The sequence below is a fragment of the Felis catus genome, chromosome C2, assembly GCF_018350175.1.
Source record: "Felis catus isolate Fca126 chromosome C2, F.catus_Fca126_mat1.0, whole genome shotgun sequence".
NCBI classification, from domain to species: Eukaryota; Metazoa; Chordata; class Mammalia; order Carnivora; family Felidae; genus Felis; species Felis catus.
The window spans coordinates 82,221,987-82,241,765 of NC_058376.1; the positions used below are offsets into that span (position 1 = coordinate 82,221,987).

Here is a 19,779-nt window from a genome sequence, read left to right on the forward strand (position 1 = left end):
TACGTAATGGTAGGAAATACGTTTTCAGGTTTTTTTATTGTTGTTGTTGTTCAGTAATGTATACTCAGTCCCGAAAATATAGCATTTGGCCCAAGGTAGGCATACGTTAAATACTGGCTGAAATAATGAATCACTTAATACTAGGGTATAATAACAAGATTACTGGAAAATGGGCAAAAGTCTCCTCAAAGAGATTCATTTAAATTAGAATCATTTATCACCTCTCTGCACATCTAAGATACATTAACCCTCATTTAACTTGTAAATTTAAGTTACAGGATATTCTTTTGAGAAATGCTGCTATCACCAGATACTGAAATTTCATTGTTTAGCATTTAATTGGAATCTAATGTTTATAATGGGGAATTGACACTCTTTAAAAACGACAGATGAACACAGGGCATTAATACCAGTGTTCTGATTTCATTAAGCAGCTGGTAAAACAAATCTTCAATTTATAGTGGGAATCCAAATTAAATAAGAATTGGACAATGGTTAATAGAAAATTATGACCAGTGAGCCCAAATAAATGTCATGTACTGAGTAATTTCTTTGAAGTTGTAAATACTCTCCTCTGACATTATTTATAAATTTACCCCAAAAGACAAAACATTTTCTTAGACAACTCTACAAATCAAAATATAAAACCAACCCCAAGTACCAAGAAAAGTATCAGCTTATTTCATTTAATTCTTTTCTGTTCTGATGATTAAAGAATAAATAGGCAGTTATAGGTTTATTTCGAGTCTTCTTCTCATGTATTTACCTCTTATAAAAAAAAAATAAACAAAAAAACCCACCTCTGATATTTGACTAATGTACCTGCCTCTCTATCAGTAAGAGATGATTTATCCAACTCTGAAAAGTTATCAAGCAATACATTATAAAACTTTCTGGTAAGTCTTTAAATGTTGCTGGCACGTAAAATGTGTTAGCTTACTACCAGCTCTCAAGAATTCTAAGCATACAATCTAGTAAATCTTCAATTATGTTTCTTTGAATTTGCAGCATGTTGTCTGTTGATCAACAATTATTTTAAAAATGAATACCAAGTTAATTTCTTCTATTGCTCATCAGTGCCAATGAAGATGGTTTTCTGCTACTATAAATTTGATAAAGGAATAGGAAAAGAAAATTTAATAACCCAAGAAAACTATTATATTATATAGCAATACCATTTGTTGAGAAAATATACTAGAATGATAAGTACTTCAGTTGAAATTAATTCTCCAATGTATGTCATCTGTGGGTAATACACACAGAAAACAAAACGGCGAATCAGAGAGACTTACAAGGTTTATTTGTGGACCTCAACACTTCAGACTAAGCTTTGTAAACCTGAGGCAATGATGGAGATAAGGAAGAAAAGATGGAGTCATTTTTCTGGCTTGTAAAGAGTAAAAGTAGTTATTCCATAGGAGAGCAGGCTTCCTGGGGGAATAACTCCCCTCATGTCTGTGCCGACCCGTTTGGAGGCAACCAATCTGTCAGAGTTATTGCTTATATATACTGACCAGTTGTGCAAAAAAGACATGAGGTAAGGAGCAGAAGAAGACAGGCCTTCTCCACCAAAAATACAGTTCTCAGGGTAACTGTTCCATCTTGTTGAGCCAGAGTTAGAAAATGACCATGGAAAAAATTATCCTAGGTCTTGGAAAAGAATGAAACAAAAAGGGATTTGACTGAAGGATCATAGAGGCAGCGAGAAGGTTCAAATGCATTCAGTATCTACTGGGAGTAGAGAGCGACACGTGGAAACTGGCAATCTCAACCTGATTTTGGAGTCACTGGGCCCTCACCTCTGTGATCCTCCCTGCACTGGCTAGGAACTTAATGACCAGGGTTGACATTTTTCAAAGGAAATCGAGAGCACAAAGTGCACGAAGTACAACTTTCATAAAATGCAATTTAATAAAAACCATCATAGACAGAATTAGTATTTTCATTTAAAATTTTCTTATAATTAAAAATGGAATGGCTCACATGTGGTAAGAAATCTTAATTAGCACAGCCAGTATGGTATGGATGTATTTTAAAAATCAGCTTTCCCAGGTTTCAATCAAGTCAGAATGCTAAAAATAGGAACAGGCTGGAGGTAGGAAAATTGGGGGTGATAACGGTTCTATAAAACCTTGAGTTCAAATATTGGCCTCCCTTCTCTGAGCTACATCCAGTTCCTATAAAATAGGGAATATATCACTCTCATAAAATTGTGGAAACTAGCATAAACACATCTTCAGCATATATTTGATAAATTTAATTTTCTCTTTCCTTCTTGTGTTACCAATCCACTAGATCTTTTTACAGTATCCTAGTAACACAGACAGCTAGAAGAAAATTTAAGAAGTCCCAAAGAGTTCTTACTCTAGAACTACTGCTTCATATGATTTGAGAATCATTGCTTCATTATTAGCAAGTATCAAAGATTTAAAAAAATTTTTTTTGAAGTTTATTTATTTTCAGAGAGACAGACAACGGGAGTGGGGGAGGAGCAGAGAGAGAGACAGAATCCCAAGTAGGCCCTGCACCATCAGCAGAGCCTGATATGGGGCTCAAACTCACAAAACCATGAGATCATGACCTGAGCCAAAACCAAGAGTCAGATGCTTAACTAACTGAGCCACCCAGGAGCCCCAACGAAAGATTTTCAAGAGGATCTGACTAGTAATCTTACTGGAGTTTCCTGAACAATGAAAAAATTGAGTCATCTCTCTTCCCTTCCAGAATGGGATTGCCTCATACAGCCTCAGAAGTAAAGCTGCCTTTGACATGTAGGTACAACTTCAAGATAATTTACCTTTTCTAGATGTTCTGAGAGAAGGCAGGAGGAAAGTCAATGAAATAGATTACTATCTTTCTTCACCGTATGAGGTGTGGGGACGCTGGTACAAGGCAACCAATGTACTATAAATGGCTTCAGGATTCGACACCTATTTAGGAAAAATTTCTCAGCAAAACATGGAATAAAAAATAACTTCCTAAAACATGATATAAAGGTTACACACTAAATGTCTGTGGTTAACATTAAACTTAATGATCAAAAATTGAACACTTTCCCCCTAAGATCAGTAACAAGGCAAACAGGTCTATTCTTATCATTCCTATTCAACATTGTACTGGAGGCCAATGTAATAAGGAAAGGAAAAGAAATAAAAAGCATAAGATTGGAAACAAAGAAATAAAAGTCTTCATTTGCATATGATCTGATTATCTATGTAGGAAATACCAAAGAAGCTATAAGAAAAATATTAGTACTAACAAGTAAGCTTTGTAAGGTCACTGGTCACTGGACACAAGATCAATATATGAAAAGAAGTTGTATTTCTGTATCCTAGCAATGAACAATTAGAAAATTGAAATATAAAACTGTAAAATATATATCAAAAGAAACTACATACTTAGAAATAAATCTTAGAAACAAAACATGCAAGATTTACATGCCCAAAACTATAAAGCATTGGTGAAATAAGTCAAAGAAGATTGAAATAAATTGATAGATATACCATGTTAATGGATTGGAAGACTCAATATTGTTAAGCTATCAACTCTCCCCAAATTGATCGATCAACAGATCCAACACAATCCCAATAAAATTCCAGCATGACTTTTTTTGTAGAAATTGACAAGCTGATTTTAAAATTTATATGGAAAAGCAAAGGGATTAGAACAGCCAAATGTTAGTAAGAACAACAAACTTGGAGGACTCATAATACCTGATAGATTTACTATAAAACTACCATATTGGAGAAAGGATAAATAGGTCAATGGAAGAAGAGAAAGTCAAAAAACAGACCTGCACATACATAGTCAACTGATTTTTGACTAAGATACCAAGTCAATTCAATGCAAAAGAATGAACTTCAATCCTATCTTGTACCCTAGTAAAAATTAACTCAAAGTGCATCAGTGGTTGCCAGGGATAGAGAGTAGGGGGAAAGACTGACTACAAAGATATATGGGGGACTTTTGAGAGTCGGTTATAACACTGCTCTGTATCTTGATTGTAAAGGTGGCTGTCAACACTCTCAACAATAGCCAAATTGTGGAAAAAGCCTAAATGTCCATCAACTGATGAATGGATAAAGAAATTGTGGTTTATATACACAATGGAGTACTACATGGCAATGGGAAAGAATGAAATATGGCCCTTTGTAGCAACGTGGATGGAACTGGAGAGTGTGATGCTAAGTGAAATAAGCCATACAGAGAAAGACAGATACCATATGTGTTCACTCTTATGTGGATCCTGAGAAACTTAACAGAAACCCATGGGGGAGGGGAAGGAAAAAAAAAAAAAAAGAGGTTAGAGTGGGAGAGAGCCAAAGCATAAGAGACTCTTAAAAACTGAGAACAAACTGAGGGTTGATGTGGGGTGGGAGGGAGGGGAGGGTAGGTGATGGGCATTGAAGAGGGCATCTTTTGGGGTGAGCACTGGGTGTTGTATGGAAACCAATTTGACAATAAATTTCATATATTAAAAAAAATACAAAAAAATAGCTAAAGATAAAAAAAAGGTGGCTGTCAAAACTCACAAAAGGTAAATTTACTACTTGTAAATTATGCATTAAAATACGTAATAACAGCATAAAACATAACTATTTTTTAAAAAAGGAAAAAATGGTCTATTTTAGCTGAGGACTATCTAGAAAGAAAGACATTAGTTGGTAATATCCAAGCAGTTATATGCATACAATCACAAGTTGGTTTCTGAGCAGGATAAAACTGAAAGAGGAAAAAAACTGAAGTGCCCCAAGATGTGACTTAGGTATTTGCATAAAAAAGGTTCCCTCATCTGCATTTGGATGCAGCTTGGAAACAGGGTGGAAATCGTAAGATCTGTCTTTCCTTCCCTAAATGCAAACAAGGAAGCATTTTAGATGACTAGTTAATGAAATTTTCAATCTGGAAACCATACTGAACATCTTTACCTGTAATGTCCTGCCAAAGTCTCTAAATTCAACAATGACTTCTCTTATTCCCAAGTACGTTCTTTGTTTATTGCTTTCTACCTCAGTAAATGGTACCATCATCCACCGGTTGTTCAAGTAAGAAATCTGGGTACTAATTTTGACTCCTCCCTCTGTCTTACCTGCTCCATCCAACAGTTTTATCACCAACTCCTGATAATTCTATCCCTCAAATATAGCATCTCTGCTATAAACCAGAAAAGAACATGGAACTGCAAGTTGAACGTGACTGGATGACAGGGTGAAAGAGAGTGGTCTGAGATGCAGCTGGTGAGGTAAGCAAGGACCATGTTAACTGTTCTGATGTCTCTGCGCATCTCAAACACATCTCAAATAGGTACTAGTTTCTCCATCCCAACGTCTATCATTCTAGTATAAGTTACCACTTCTTTCCTCCAAATTACTTCAGTGTTCTTGGGTCTCCCTACATCTGTTCTTACTTCCCTTTCATTTTCTACACTGCAGTTAGAGTGCTCTAAAAATATCGCTCTGAAAAAAAAATGCTATTCTGATCAGATATTATTCCTTCCTTAAAACCCCTTAATACACTTTCTTTAGCACAAACATCAAAGTAATTAATATGGTCCCTGTTTACTACAGCAGCCTCACCTCATACCACTCATTTTCTCATATTCTTGATCCAGTCATGCTCAATGTCTAGCTTCACAGCAGAGAGGTTATGTCTGTTCTATATATATGGTTCCCTCAGTCTAGAGTATCCCTCTTTCTACCCACCATTGCACCTAAACTTGTCTAGCTTATGTCTCTTTTCCTTCAGGGGAAGCTAACATGGCACTTCCAGGAAGCCTTCCATGATTTTTCATGCCGACTAAGTCCACTCATTGCCTGCTCTTACAGCATAGTTCATCTCCAAGTACTTGTGGCACAATAAAAAGATAAATATTTGGTCTTTGTCCCTGGTTTCTGGTACATAGCTCCTTAAACTCTTGGAATCTCCTGAGTGATAAGAGTGCCTTTTGTATACTAATGAGATGACTGGTAGCTGTAGATGCCTAGATTGCTTCAAGTTGGGGGCTGGTCATTACAAAGATCAGGTCATGCTTAGAGGCTCTACCCTCCCCTGCTTGCCCTTCATCCCCAACTTCTAGGGAGGGGAGAAGGGCTAGAGATGGAGTATAATCACCAATGGCCAATGATTTAATCAATCATGGTTGCATAATGAGACTGCCACAGAAGCCCTGAAGCAGCCAGGTTCAAGGAGCTTCTGAGTTGGTGAACACACTGAGGTACTGGGAGGGTAGTGTGCTGGGAGAGGACAAGGAAGCACCCTTCTCCCTCCATACCTTGCCCTGCTCATTTTTTCCCATGTCTGTTCCTGAGTTGGATCCTCTTCTAAACAGGCAAATATAAAGTTCCAGGAGTTGCTCCTGGTGCATTGTCAAACTGCAGGGGGATTGATCACGGGAACCTCTGACTCTGCCAAGTCAGACAGAAGGGTAGGTAACTGGACATTCCATTTACAACTGATGTTTGAAGTAAGGGTAGGCTCAGGTGAATGAGCCCTTGAACCTGTGGAATCTGAGGCTAACTCCTGATAGTCAGTGTCAGAATTGAATCACTGGACACCCAGCTGGTGTGCAGAGTACTGACAGAATTAGTGTCAGACCTGGTGTTGGAAAAGATACCACGCATTTGGTGCCAGAAAGAACTTGAGAATACTTATTCAAAGTCTGTTTGTAACTTCATTGGTTGTGTACTCCCTGAGACAAATTCGTGTCTACTACTATACCCCCAGTATTTAGCACAGTGCCTGGCAGGCTGTTTTGTACATACTTGATGAATATAAATGAACGTCTATCACCAGAGTATAAAAATTCTGAACTGTTATCTGGGAGAAACTAGGTCAAAGTTTTTTTCTGGGTCTACCTCTGATGCAGCACTGAAAGCTGACAGAACAAGGACAGAAGATCAACAGGTTCCACTTTTCACTAAGTGATGTTAAGGTCAACTACAAGGTGGGGGCACAGAGGAAGGAGCAAGAAATGGCAACCGTGACACCTCTTCTCACTCCGAAGAGGAAATAAATTGAGGATAGAATAATGATCAAGTGCTGGTCCTAGCAGCGGCTCCTCCTCCACACTGGGCCCCTCGTGTTGTCAAGTTCTGTTCTCCCAAAAGTTATTAAGCAGCAGAGTTCAAATGCACCACTGCCTGCTTAAGAAGGAAAAAAGAAAGGCTGTCAAATGAACAAAAGTTGTACCTAGTCCATGAGTCGAACTCCAAAGGCAATGACAAATTCTCAAATGAACACTACTGCATCAAGTTCTTTGAAGAAAGTTACCCAGCTGAGAGAGCCACGCACAGAGCACATGTGCACTTAGCTTGTCCACTGGTCCCACTGAAGAGGGACAGCTCTGCTCTCGAGCACACAGGTAGCCATCAGTACTTGCTGACTTCTTACTTTGTCAAAGGCTTAAGGAGGCTCATGTATGTACATCCCCCCCCCACCCCCCACCTTCAAGTAGATCTTAAACTTTTTCAGAGAAGAAAATGTCTTCTGCCTTTAAAATGTCTTAAATCCCTATTTTCAGCGTAGGGCAAGGAGGAGAAGTTCTTCAAATACTAAATAGAACTGAACAGAAGGCGTCATGCACTAGATACCAACGAGGTAAAGTCGCTGAGGTCTACAAGAAAAACGAGGCCAGGCCCTAAAGACCCTGGTAAGAAAAGACTATCTCCATCTTGCCGTGAAAACAAGTCTTACCTGTGACGGGGCTGTCTTCCCCTTTTTAATTTCAGATGAATTTTCACTTAATTTCCCTACTTTGTTACTTGAGCTGCATTTGTAGCATGTCCATCTTGTCCGCCCCTCAGTTTCTATGGTGCACTCTTTGTTTTGCAGACAGAATGAGTGATACAAATGGCCACAGCTGCAAAATAAAGGCAACCAATTTGCACTTTTCCTTAACATAAAATCTCCAAACATAAGCTATGCTAGAGTGTATTTATAAGTGGCAAAGACTTCCGGTAAGTTGTAATACACTGACTGTTGTATAGTTAAGAAGAAAGGAAATTTACTTGTTGCCGTCCTCTCTTTTTTAAAACCCAGACTCACGTATTTGCACACCTACATTGGGAGCAGGAACAGAATCACAATTCTCTTGACTACAAACCACGTGGGAGATGGCTTGAACTTCTGTTCATTTCTCAAACTATGAAATGTTTTTAGCAAGTATGAAAAAATGCAATTGGGGAAAGCCCTAATGATTTAAGTAGCTTGGTAACAACATGAGTGGTCTGCCTTATCAAATCCAAGGCAACAGTTGTGATTTGATTAATACAAAACTGTCAGGGCTGCAGTAATTCTTACACTATTCCTAAGAAGAAACTCCCTGCTGATTGCTAAGTGAGCCTCCCTAAAGTGAGTGTTGAGTATAATTCTCTGTCATCTTTACTGATTGCTCCTCAACTCTCCCGCCTGAAATGTTGGACTACCTCAGAAGTCAATTCTTTTCTATAGTCTTTATAGTCTTTCTCTACTTTTTTTCTTCTAGAGCTACGCTTGCTCTTTCAGTGATTACTCCAGGTCCACAGCTTTAAAATGCCACCTATGTGTGGATGGGATATCTTACAGGCATCTTAACTCTAACATGTGTCAAACCAAATTCTTGATTTCATTCTGCTCTACCCCAACCGCATTGCTCTCATCCAACCTTTCCCACCTCAACAACTCCATTCTTCCAGTTTCTCAGGCCAGAAAGTTTGGCATCATCCTTCACTATTCTCTTTCTTTCACACCTCACATGCAATCTATAAACAAATCTTACCAGCTCTACCTTTAAAATACGTCCAGAATCCTACCACTTCTTACTTCATTACTACCACCTTGGGCCATCTCTCACTTGGATTACTGCAATAACCTAAATGGTTTCCCTGCTTTCACCCTTGAACTTCTGTAGTCCATTCTCAACATAGCAAAGAGATCCTTAAGACACAGGCCAGATGTCAAACCTATCCTCAAAACCATCCAATGGCTTCTCATCTCAGAGTAAAAGTTTAACCCTTTATAATGACCCAGTTGCTATATAATTTGGCCTCTGTTCTTCTGAAGTCAACTGTTATCATCTTCCCTTTCCTTCTCTGCTTCGCCAGCACAAGCCTACTCACTCATTACTCTCCAAGTATGTGACCAAGCTCTAGCCTCAAGGTGTCTGCCCTTGCTGATCCTCTGCCTGGGGACCCCCCTGATACTGCACGGCCACTTCCCTTAGGTCTCTACTCAAATGTCACTAAACTAGTGAGACTTTCCCTAGTTACTCTTTAGAAATGAGTAGCTCCCAACATTCCTTTACACCATATTTTATTTTATTCATGATAATTATTACATTTTTATTAATTTTTAAATTGTTATTAAGTCACCTTAACAGTGATGCCTTCCAAGACTTCTCTGTATAAAATGTCTTCCCCCACCAAACACTCTTTTGTGGGCTTCTTGTGTGATGAGAGCTTCTTCCCCTTCCAACTACCAAATCTGCTAATCTTCCTGTGTCTGTACTAATAGAAGTTATAACACTTATATAGCTCTTGCTATGTCAACACGATTACAAGTGTCTTATGTAATTTATCTCATTTAATATTCGCAATAAGCTAAGAAAAAGGTACCATTATTATCCCAATTTACAGATAAGGAAACTAAGATGTAAAGAGATTAAATAACATGTTCAAAGTCTCACAGCTAGCAAGTGGCAGAAACAGGATAGGAACTCAAAAAGCATGGTTCCAGAGTCCATCTTTTATTGCCTTTACCCCATATATTCTCCCAAACCCTAAGCAGAATGTAAGGTCTATGAGGGCGGAACTTTGCCCTGTTTTGTTCACTGCTAGAAAGACTGACTAGAGCTGTGTATCCACATGTATACCTGCCTGGTAATACCATACATGTCGCACGCTGTATGTGTAACATTTCCTTTCCTTGATTACCTAAAGACAATGATTTCATCTGCCATTTCTTGGCGTCTCTTGTACTGCTGCAAACATATAGAGCAGTAATCCTGCTTGGGATTCAGTCCTCTGGTGACTGAAGCTCTCAGGTTACACAATGACCAATGGAGATCTTGGTTTAGAAGGCTAGTAGTTGTTTCCAGCAGAGTCTAGGAAAGACCAAAACAGAAACCAAACACACAAAAATGGTTCTTTAAGTGAAAGAGATGGCAGGAGGTGAATGAGGAGAGACACTTGTTTGGTTTTTTACCACAAACAACTGAAGTTAGAATATACTATCTGGGGCACCTGGGTGGCTCAGTCAGTTAAGCGGCCGACTTCGGCTCAGGTCATGATCTCGCGGTCTGTGAGTTCGAGCCCCGCGTCGGGCTCCATGCTGACAGCTCAGAGCCTGGAGCCTGTTTCGGGTTCTGTGTCTCCCTCTCTCTCTGACCCTCCCCCGTTCATGCTCTGTCTCTCTCTGTCTCAAAAATAAATAAATGTTTAAAAAAAAAAAAGAATATACTATGAAGGCATAACATTAATAAAAACAAACCCCAAATACTCCCAAATTTAAGTGGTTAACTTTAATGTGCAAGAAATGACAAGGGCATACATCTAGAGTCTCAAAATATTTATTAAAAGGCTATCGTTAGTTTCTACTGAGAAATGTGTGCTCGGCCATTCTGTGGCTTAACTCAGCACTGATGGCTTTCGAATGACTAGATAAATACAAACCTATTTTTTAATTACGTTTTTCTAATAAGTTCCCTCTGAATGGCTCAAAGTGTTACAACAAACACCAAAAACTCCGATTTTTTTTTAATAGAAACTGCATCCATGGCAATATTTCAAATAACCTTTCACTGAAAAAGCTAATGGCCGTTCCTCAGTTTTCATCTCCCTTGGGCAGAAAGATCACATTTTCCTGATTAGCACTTACAAGTCATTTGAATCTACTTAAGACTGTGACATCTGTCAGTAAGTCACATAAAGACATTTTCATAGCTATCACATTAAGTCATTTTAATACTTTGTGTGCTTATGTTGCTTACGTACTCTAATTCTCAACATTCATATCTATCATTCAGATGTGCAGCTGGGCTCTTTTCTGTCAGTCCCAAAGGGGTAGACCTACTGCCCATCCTCCTTGCTATAAGCCTAGTCCTTTAATTTTACCTGTAATGGAGAATTTTTAGGTCTAACAGTCTTACCACTGTAATTCTTTCCAATCAGCCCTATCTTTTCCTGCTCTTCCAAAGTTTGCAAACGTTTTCTGCCTTGTTCTCAGCTTCCCTTCTGCCAACACGGAGTGCATGCCTGCAGGGGTATCTGTTTCACTGGGCTATGCTTGGCAAAACTGTAGTTCTTCATCACCCTAAGAAAAGCTCTGTCACCCCAATTTTTCTTTTTTTCTCTCAGATTATTAAAGAAGGTGATACTGTATCTGCCATACCTAAATGGTGCTTTTCTTAGATGGGTTCATGAGTCACTTTGAAGTATACTAAGAAAAAATCTGTATACCATGGTGGCTCCTACTGAGAATCAATGCTATAGGCAGTTTTGAGTTAAACAAAGACTAACGACCACTTTTGGTTAGTGGCAATCATCTGCTTCAGAACGTTTGAAAGAAAATTCATTTAATTTTATTTTGCAATTTCTATACTCATGCTGACTCTTCCTTTTCATGGTTACATTCTTCCATTCAATTATTTTCCAGAATATTTCTCACACTTTTCACTTAGAAAAAAAGAACTGTTCCATTCCCAATGAATAAAATGAGTCCAAATTTGATACATTTCCACATTCTACAATATCTCTGTGTGTGTATACACATATTAATTAAGGCCAAGAGATTTATAAGCTTTTAAAAACATACACTTCAATCTACCAAACTTCCATTAAATAGGAATTTTTAAAGAAAAAGTATGGGTGCAAAGAAAAAAGAAATAGCTTCTTTTTACCTTAGGGCAGCCTCAGAAATAGAAAGCTTACTTGTTCATAGTTAAAGGTATCCAACATTCCCAGAATGAGTCCCTGGATTTCTCCAAGTTTTCCTTTTCCGTAAACTGGATCCTAATTAGAAAAAAGTTGCAAACGTGTAATTTTGTTCTTGATATTTTAAAATCACTTTAATATATAAGTTATCAGAAAGAGCCAAACACTCAAGTACTTTTCTACAGTCACAAAATATTTATTCTTTCATGAACCTTCCACTAGAAATGTGTATCAGTCTCCCTCTGTCCATCATAAATATTTTGAAAAAAAAAAAGATAAAATAAAATTTAAGTGATATGAGCCCCTTACCTAATAATCTTTTTGCAAGTGTAATTAAAGTTCGCCCTGGTTTTGTTTCTGCAAGAAGCTTCCTCTCCTTCTTTATATTAAACATCACCCATGCCTCTTTGAGCTCTTATTTATCTGCTACATTAAAACCAACATCCACCTGAATGCCAGAATCTGTCCAACAACCCCTTCTATGACCCACACCTGGCCCCCTCCTGGCTCCCACCAACTAAATCGTTTCAGTTTAGGAGATTAATTTTTGGATCCAAGGGGCAACTTTCAGTTTTTTAAAGCTTTTTTCAATAAAGTCACTACTGATCAACAACACGTACTCAGACACCCAATCTCCCCTTCACTGCTTTTCCTATGAGGTATGCCAAGTAACATGTTTAGTAGGTACAATCTGGAAAAAAAACTGAAATGTATAAAAACAATTCAAAAAATAGACACAAAAAACTGAAATCCAGCCACACAGAGATAAACACTGTTGATATTTTGATGCACATTTTTCCAGTCTTGTTTCTGGGAAAGGACACAAAGGGCAAGAGGGAGAGATGTATTTCTTAGTGTACAAAATTTGAGCATTTTACATACTTTTATAACAGTATATTGTGAGAAGTTTCCCATATCAAATATTTCATAACAGCTACAGAATAGGAATCATGTAAAAATATCACTTGTCATTCAACCCTTCTCTACTGCTGGACATGTAAGTTTGCCTCCCCCTTCCTAACTCCCACTCACAATTGTCAAATGCTGGTGGCTGTAAATTTTAGTCTAAATCTCTCATTCTTTCTTTAGAGATTTCTAGAAAGGGAATTACAGATTCAAAGAGGGTTTTTATGGGTATCGATATATACTGCCAAATTGCTCTACCGCTAAGTTGTATTATGCAACTTTTATCTCCATCGGCCTATTTGAGTGATCATTTTACCGCACCTTTGGCTAGGCCCAGAATTATAATTAAAACATTGCTAATAAATGAGTATGTCAAATCTATTACTTTACTCTAATATGGGATTATGTCTGACATAAATGATTCTCCCATGCCAAACAGGGGAGCCCAACCATACAGTAATGATGAATATAGCTATTTATTTAAGTGGGTAGCACATGCCAAGCACAATACTCCGTACTTTTTATATGTACCATATCATTACACTCCTTCCAGAACATTTATAAATGAAGAAATTCAAGCTCAGAAAGGTTAAGTAAAATTCTCCAAGATCACAAAACTATTACACAGATAAACTGGGATTTGAACCTAGGTACTTCAGAAACCATGTTTTTAATTAATATGTTATACTGGTCTCCCAAGTAGATACATAGACTGATAAACTAAATAATAAGCTAATGTTTGCTGGAAAATGTAGGTAACATTTCTGGCTACTTCTTAGAGAGTGGCAGTTATTAAAATCTTGGTGCATTAAGAGTAATTCGGAGTTTAGATGTTAAGAAAAGACTGTGAAACAGGAAAAACATTGGAGAGAAGTTCAGAAATGTGAGAAGAAACTGTTTTTCTGCTCTTATACCACATAGTCTGAGTATTTGCTTCCTTTTCTCTTCTAGGCTCCGATGACGGCTCTTGAAGACTGGGTGGGCACAGTTTCTAACCAAGATTGTTTTTCAGTACTTTCAGTTGGGTGAGAGCAGCACAAGATATTAATCTTTTATTAGAAAAACAACTCAGGCCATATACTCACCAGATAATTTTTTGTTTTCTTTTTTTTTGCATAAAAATAGATACATGTTAATGCTTCTAAGCTTATACTCAATTATGCTTTTGGTCAAGCTCTTAATAAATACACCTATTTCTCAAAGTATCAAGAGACAGTGTAATACTTTCTTACAAAAATATGTATTACAGTATCTACCATACTATATACATCCAACACACTAATAAGCTCTAGCACAGAAAAGCTTTGTCATTTGTTTATGACAAGGGTGGTTTGGAGAATAAAAAGGTCTTTAAAAGGTTAAATTCTGAGGAAAGGAAAAAATCTTTATAGGTCATGTCTATATTTGTATCAGTACATTTCACTTTAATATGCATAATTTAAAAGCAAAATCATGAAAATTACCTCATGCTGTGGCAACATATAAATTATAGAATGCAAAAGGGAGCTCAAGGCTTCTAGCACAGCATGTACACAATCCACTAGCTTTTCCAATTATTTCCCAAAGATGTCAGTTAGATTCTTTAGCAATGAATAACTACTGAGGTTTCTCTTCAACTCATTTTTTAAAAAGTTCTTTGGCAAAAGATGTGATGACCACTTTCCTCCATCTTGCTTTTTCTGGAACCTACTGTAGCATGTATGTGGTTTGTTTTATAATTAAAATCGTTACTAATCAAGCATTACTTTAAAATATGAATAATGCCCTCAGCAGGTTAGCATTTAAATCATTTGTTTGCTTTAATTTCCTCAGTAAGACAGTCATAAACAGCTTCTCAGAACACAAGAATTACTTTTTGCCATAGAGTAAAGATCAATAAAACCAAGCGGGGAAGACAGAATATATGTAACATAAACATGTTCCCTTAAAAACACTAACTTACCATCTAATGTTCATGGAAGAAGCCTGCACAATTCAGGTGCCAGGCATCAGTTTGAATAAACATTTAGAGGTCAAGAAGATCTTTGAGAACCTCTTATCATGAGAACATCTCCTCTGGAAAAACTAATTATGTGAGCAACTGCTCGTCTAAATAACTGTCACTCCCTCTCTTCTCTCCAAGGGGCCTGATAAAGGGAGGTGGATCTGAAGTACACCAGGGCTGGTGTGGGCTGGTGTTAGGTATGGGAGGCCTAAAATTTGGAGTTCAGTTAATGTTCTAGCTATGCCCACCTAATAAGGGAGTAAACTAAGGAAAGTTAGTTAATGTGAGTAGCACATTCCTATTGAGAAACATGGGGATATCACTACTTCCCCAGCTTAGTGTATACAGAGATCAAAGGAGATAAAGAACACAAAAGTGCTTTATAAACTGCTTAGAACTACCCCAAAACATGAGGTGATTGAGCCAACTAATATTTGTTGAGTATGGACTATGAACATAGGAAATGTTCTAGAAAATATTCTACTGGAGAAAACTTACAGTGCATTAAAAACTGGGGCAGACAAAAAAATGGTAAGGGACAAGATTTCAAAAAAAAAAAACAAAAAACGGGGATGCCTGGGTGGCTCAATCAGTTAAGTTTCCAACTTTGGCTAAGGTCATGATCTCAGGGTTCGTGAGTTCCAGCCCCGCATCGGTCTCTGTGCTGATAGCTCAGAGCGTGGAGCCTGCTTCAGATTCTGTGTCTCCCTCTCTCTTTGCCCCTTCCCTGTTCATACTCTGTGTCTCTCAAAAATAAACAAACATTAGAAACAAAAAATGCCCCAAATCCTAAGAACATAAAAATTCCGGTTAGAGTTCTTGATAACTTAGATGTAAAGGATCAATACCTTGAAAGACACTATCTACCAAAACTCATACAAGGAGAAATAGATAAACAAGGCCTGTGTCTCTTAACCAAACTGAATCCTTAATTAAGAACATTTCAAAACAGAAGGCACCAGGCCCACATGGTTTTTCATTGGTTTATTCTACCAAATATTTAAGAAGAAATTATATCAATATTCTACAATGTTTCATAAAACAGAAGAAAAGAAAACATTTTCTACTTATTTGATGAGGCCAGCATTACCCAGATAAAACCAGACAATCTCTATCAAAATGCTAGCAAGTTACTGTACACATAGAGACAAAATTATTCTATAGTTTATATGGAAAGGCAAAAAACCCAAAATAGCTAACACAATACTGAAGAAGGACAAGATCAGAGGACTGACACTATCTGACTTTCGGATTTACTATGAAGCTACAATAATCAAGACAATGTCACACTGGCAAATGACTAAACAAATAGATCACTGGAAAAGAATAGAGGACTCTGAAATCATGCCCCATAAATACAGTCAACTGACCAAAGGCTATTCAGTGAAGAAATGGACAGTCATTTCAACAAGTGGTGCTGGAAGAACTGGACATCCACATGGAGAAAAAGAACTCCAGACACTGACCTTCTATCTTTCACAAAAATTAACTCAAAATGGATCATAGACCAAAAATGTAAAATGCCGAACTTTATAACTTCTAAAACATGGAGAAACAAATCTAGGTGATCCTGGGTTTGAGGATGAGTTTTTAGATACAACACTAAAAGCACAATCCATTAGGGTGCCTGGGTTGCTCAGCTGGTTAGGCATCCAACTCTTGATTTAGGCTCTAGTCACAATCTCATGGTTCGTGAGGTTGAGCCCTGCATTGGGCTCTGCGCTGTGTGGAGCCTGTTTAGGATTCTTTCTCTGCCCCTTCCCTGCTCGTGTGCACACATGTGCATGCTCTCTCTCTCAAAATTAACATTAAAAATAAATAAATAAAAGCACAATCCATGAAAAAAAACCCTGAAAAGTTGGACCTCATTAAAATTAAAAAACTTCTGGAGCGCCTGGGTGGCTCAGTCGGTTGAGTGTCCAGCTCCGGACCAGATCATGATCTCACAGTTCGTGAGTTCAAGCCCCACATCGGGCTCTGTGCTGACAGCTCGGAGCCTGGAGCCTGCTTCAGATTCTGTGTCTCCCTCTCCCTCTCTGCCCCTCCCCAGCTTGTGATCTGTCTCTGTCTCTCTCAAAAATAAATAAACATTAAAAAATTTATCAATCAATCAATCAAATTAAAAAACTGCTTCATGAAAAGATCTGTTGAGAGCATGAAAAGACAAGCTACCAACTGGGAGAAACAAGGGCAAAACATATCTGACAAAACACTTGTATAAAAAATATACAAAGAACTCTTAAAACTCAACAATAAAAAGAACCTCCAAACCCGACTAAAAAGTGGGCCAAAGATCTGAACAGACACCTTACCAACGGGGACACAGATGGCAAATGAGCAACATGAAAAGGTGTTCAATGTCACAGTTCATTAGGGGACTGCACGTTAAAACAATGAGAGACCACTACACATCTATTAGAATGATTAAAATCCAAAACACTGGATTTATGGACACTTGCCTTATAGCCCAGAGTATGGTCTTGATAGATATTGCATGTACAGCTTGAGAAGAATGTGTTGTAATTGATATGTAAATGTCAACTAGGTCAAAGCAGTTAAAATTGTTCAGCAGAAAGGTGTTGTCATCTTTATGTTTGGTCCTCTACCTTTTTTGTCTGGCTGCTTTTAAGCTTCTCTGTTAATCTCTGATTCTGAGCAATCATGATGCGCCTGGTAGTTTTCCTCATGCTGCTCAGGTTATGGATCTGTGTGCTAACAGTTCTCCATAAATCTGGAAAATATGCAGCCAGTATTTCTTCAAGTAGTTTTTCTGTTCTGACTCCCTGTTTTCAGGATTCCATTTTATTTTGGGCTGTTTGAAATTGTCCCACAGCTGATAACTCTGGTTCATTTTTTTTTCCAATTCATTCTACTTACTTTTATTTTGGATTGTCTATATTGTTATGTCTTCAAATTCACTTATCTTTTTTCTGTTTTGGTGTCCTTGTCTGCTAATTCTAACATCCAATGTCATATCTGGGTTTCATTTTCCAACTTTTTTGCACACCTTGTAATTTTTGATTCAGTGTCATATGCTATTGGGACCTAGATATTTTTTTATTCCTAAAAGCATTTTTAACCTTTGTTCTGGGAGGCAATTAAATTACTCGGAAAGTTTGATCCTTTCAGGTCTTGCTTTTAAGATTTGCAAGGCATGGCTGGAGCTATGTGTAGTTTAGGGCTGTTTCCTACTACTGAGTAGTTCCGAGTACTTCACCCAATGTTTGGTGAATTATGAGGTCTTCTTCCTTCTAGTCTTGTTGTTGGTCTTGTGTGAGTACAAGTATAATTCCTCTGATCCTTTCATGTGTTTCTTTCCCTGGCCTCCCTAGTTTCCTGAGATTGTGTACGTTTTGAGGAGGGCCTTTGGTCTATCTCCAGAGTTCTTTTGCCTGGTACTTGCCTGAAAACTCTGGGCATCTTGGACTCCTGACTCTCAGCGCCATCTCCTCAAAGCAATGAATATACTGGAAACTGGCTGTGATACCCCTTCCTGCACTATTGCCTAGAAAGTCTTTCAAGACATTAAGCTGGGGCAAACACAGGGCTTACTCTGTTTCCTGTCCCTCAGGTATCACTGACCTTCATTGCCTGATACTCAGTGTTTTTTTAAAACTATTTCATATACTTTGTCCATTTTTTGGGTTGTTTCAGGCAAAGGAGATAAATCGGGCCTCTGTTACTCCATCTTGGCCAGAAGTGGAATTCTTCCATCCTTGACCTTTTATCCACTCTAAAAATATTAAGTACCTACTGTATGCCAGGTGCCTCTGAGCTAGGTGATGGTGACAGAGTACTAGCAAAGTATAGTCTTATTCCCAAGCCCTTCTGTTCTAATGGTAAATAAAAATCAGTAAATAGGGGCGCCTGACTGGCTTAGTCGGTTAGGAGTCCAACTCTTGATATTGGCTCAGATCATGAATTCACCGTCATAAGAGTGAGCCCCCCCATCAGGTTCTGTGCTGAGCGTGGAGCCTACTTGGGATTCTCTCTCTCCCTCTCTCTCTGCCCCTCCTCTGCTCTCTCTCTCTCAAAATAAATAAACAAACTTAAAAAAATCGGTAAATAGACCTGATTCTTAGATGTTCTGTAACTCCAATTTTGGCCTTCTGCTTTCTTTGCTAATTCACTTCCTCCTAAAGTTCACTTAGTTTCAAGTATTGAACTACTACTTCTGTGTTGATGACTTCCAAGTCTATGTCTCCACTTTTATCTTTTTCTATAAACTCCAGTCTTGTATTCTCCCAAGGCTCATTGTTAGTCAATCACACTAACAAGTTCTTCTTAAATTTCCCTACCTCTAAACATCAAAAAGTCAAGTGGATTCTACTAATTTCCAAATTCATCTTCTCTTAGCCATTCTACGTAACTCAATTAACAAACTTTGAGTACCTAATACATTCTAGGTATTTCTATGCCTTCAGTCTTGATCCCTTCCAATTTATCCTATATAACATACAGGGTGAATGATCTTTCTAAAGAGAAACCTCATTCCATCATTCCTCTGCTTAAAATCCTTTGATGAGAATCTACAAATTTTAAAATAAAATCCAGAGTCCAACCTTATGGTTCACAAAGCAATTAAAGGCACAATCCCTGCAAGTCTCAAATTTCAGCTCCGTGACTCACCTTTATTCTTGTCTTATGTTCCAAGCATACTTAAACATTTGCAACTCCCCCAAATGTACCATGTTTTACCTCACATTCTTTGTATATATAGTTCACTCCGCTTAGAATAGTGCTATCTCCTTTTTCCCCCTGATTCCTTTAGGCTATTTAAGATTCAGTTCAGACATCTCCTCCTCCAGGAAATCTTCTCAAATTACCCAATCTGTTTCAGAGATAAACTTTCTTTCTTTCTTTTTTTTTTTTTTAAGTTTATTTATTTTGAGAGAGAGTGAGCATGGGAGGGGCAGAGAGAGAGGGAGAGAAGGAGGGAGGGAGGGAGAGAGAGAGAATCCCAAGCAGGCTCCACACTGGCAG

At 38.0% G+C, this 19,779-nt stretch overlaps 1 protein-coding gene across 15 annotated transcripts in view; it reads right to left on the bottom strand.

Annotated features, from left to right (window-relative positions):
* The window catches only part of VPS8 (VPS8 subunit of CORVET complex), a 252,516-nt gene that overhangs the window by 49,382 nt on the left and 183,355 nt on the right, over window positions 1–19,779 (bottom strand). For all 15 annotated transcript variants that reach the window (XM_045037181.1, XM_045037182.1, XM_011286041.3 and 12 more), the window contains 3 exons: window positions 11,904–11,984; window positions 9,909–10,078; window positions 7,693–7,858 (listed from right to left, as the gene is read on the bottom strand). In XM_045037181.1, the coding sequence (XP_044893116.1) occupies window positions 7,693–7,858; window positions 9,909–10,078; window positions 11,904–11,984 (417 nt within the window). The remainder of the gene's footprint in view (window positions 1–7,692; window positions 7,859–9,908; window positions 10,079–11,903; window positions 11,985–19,779) is intronic.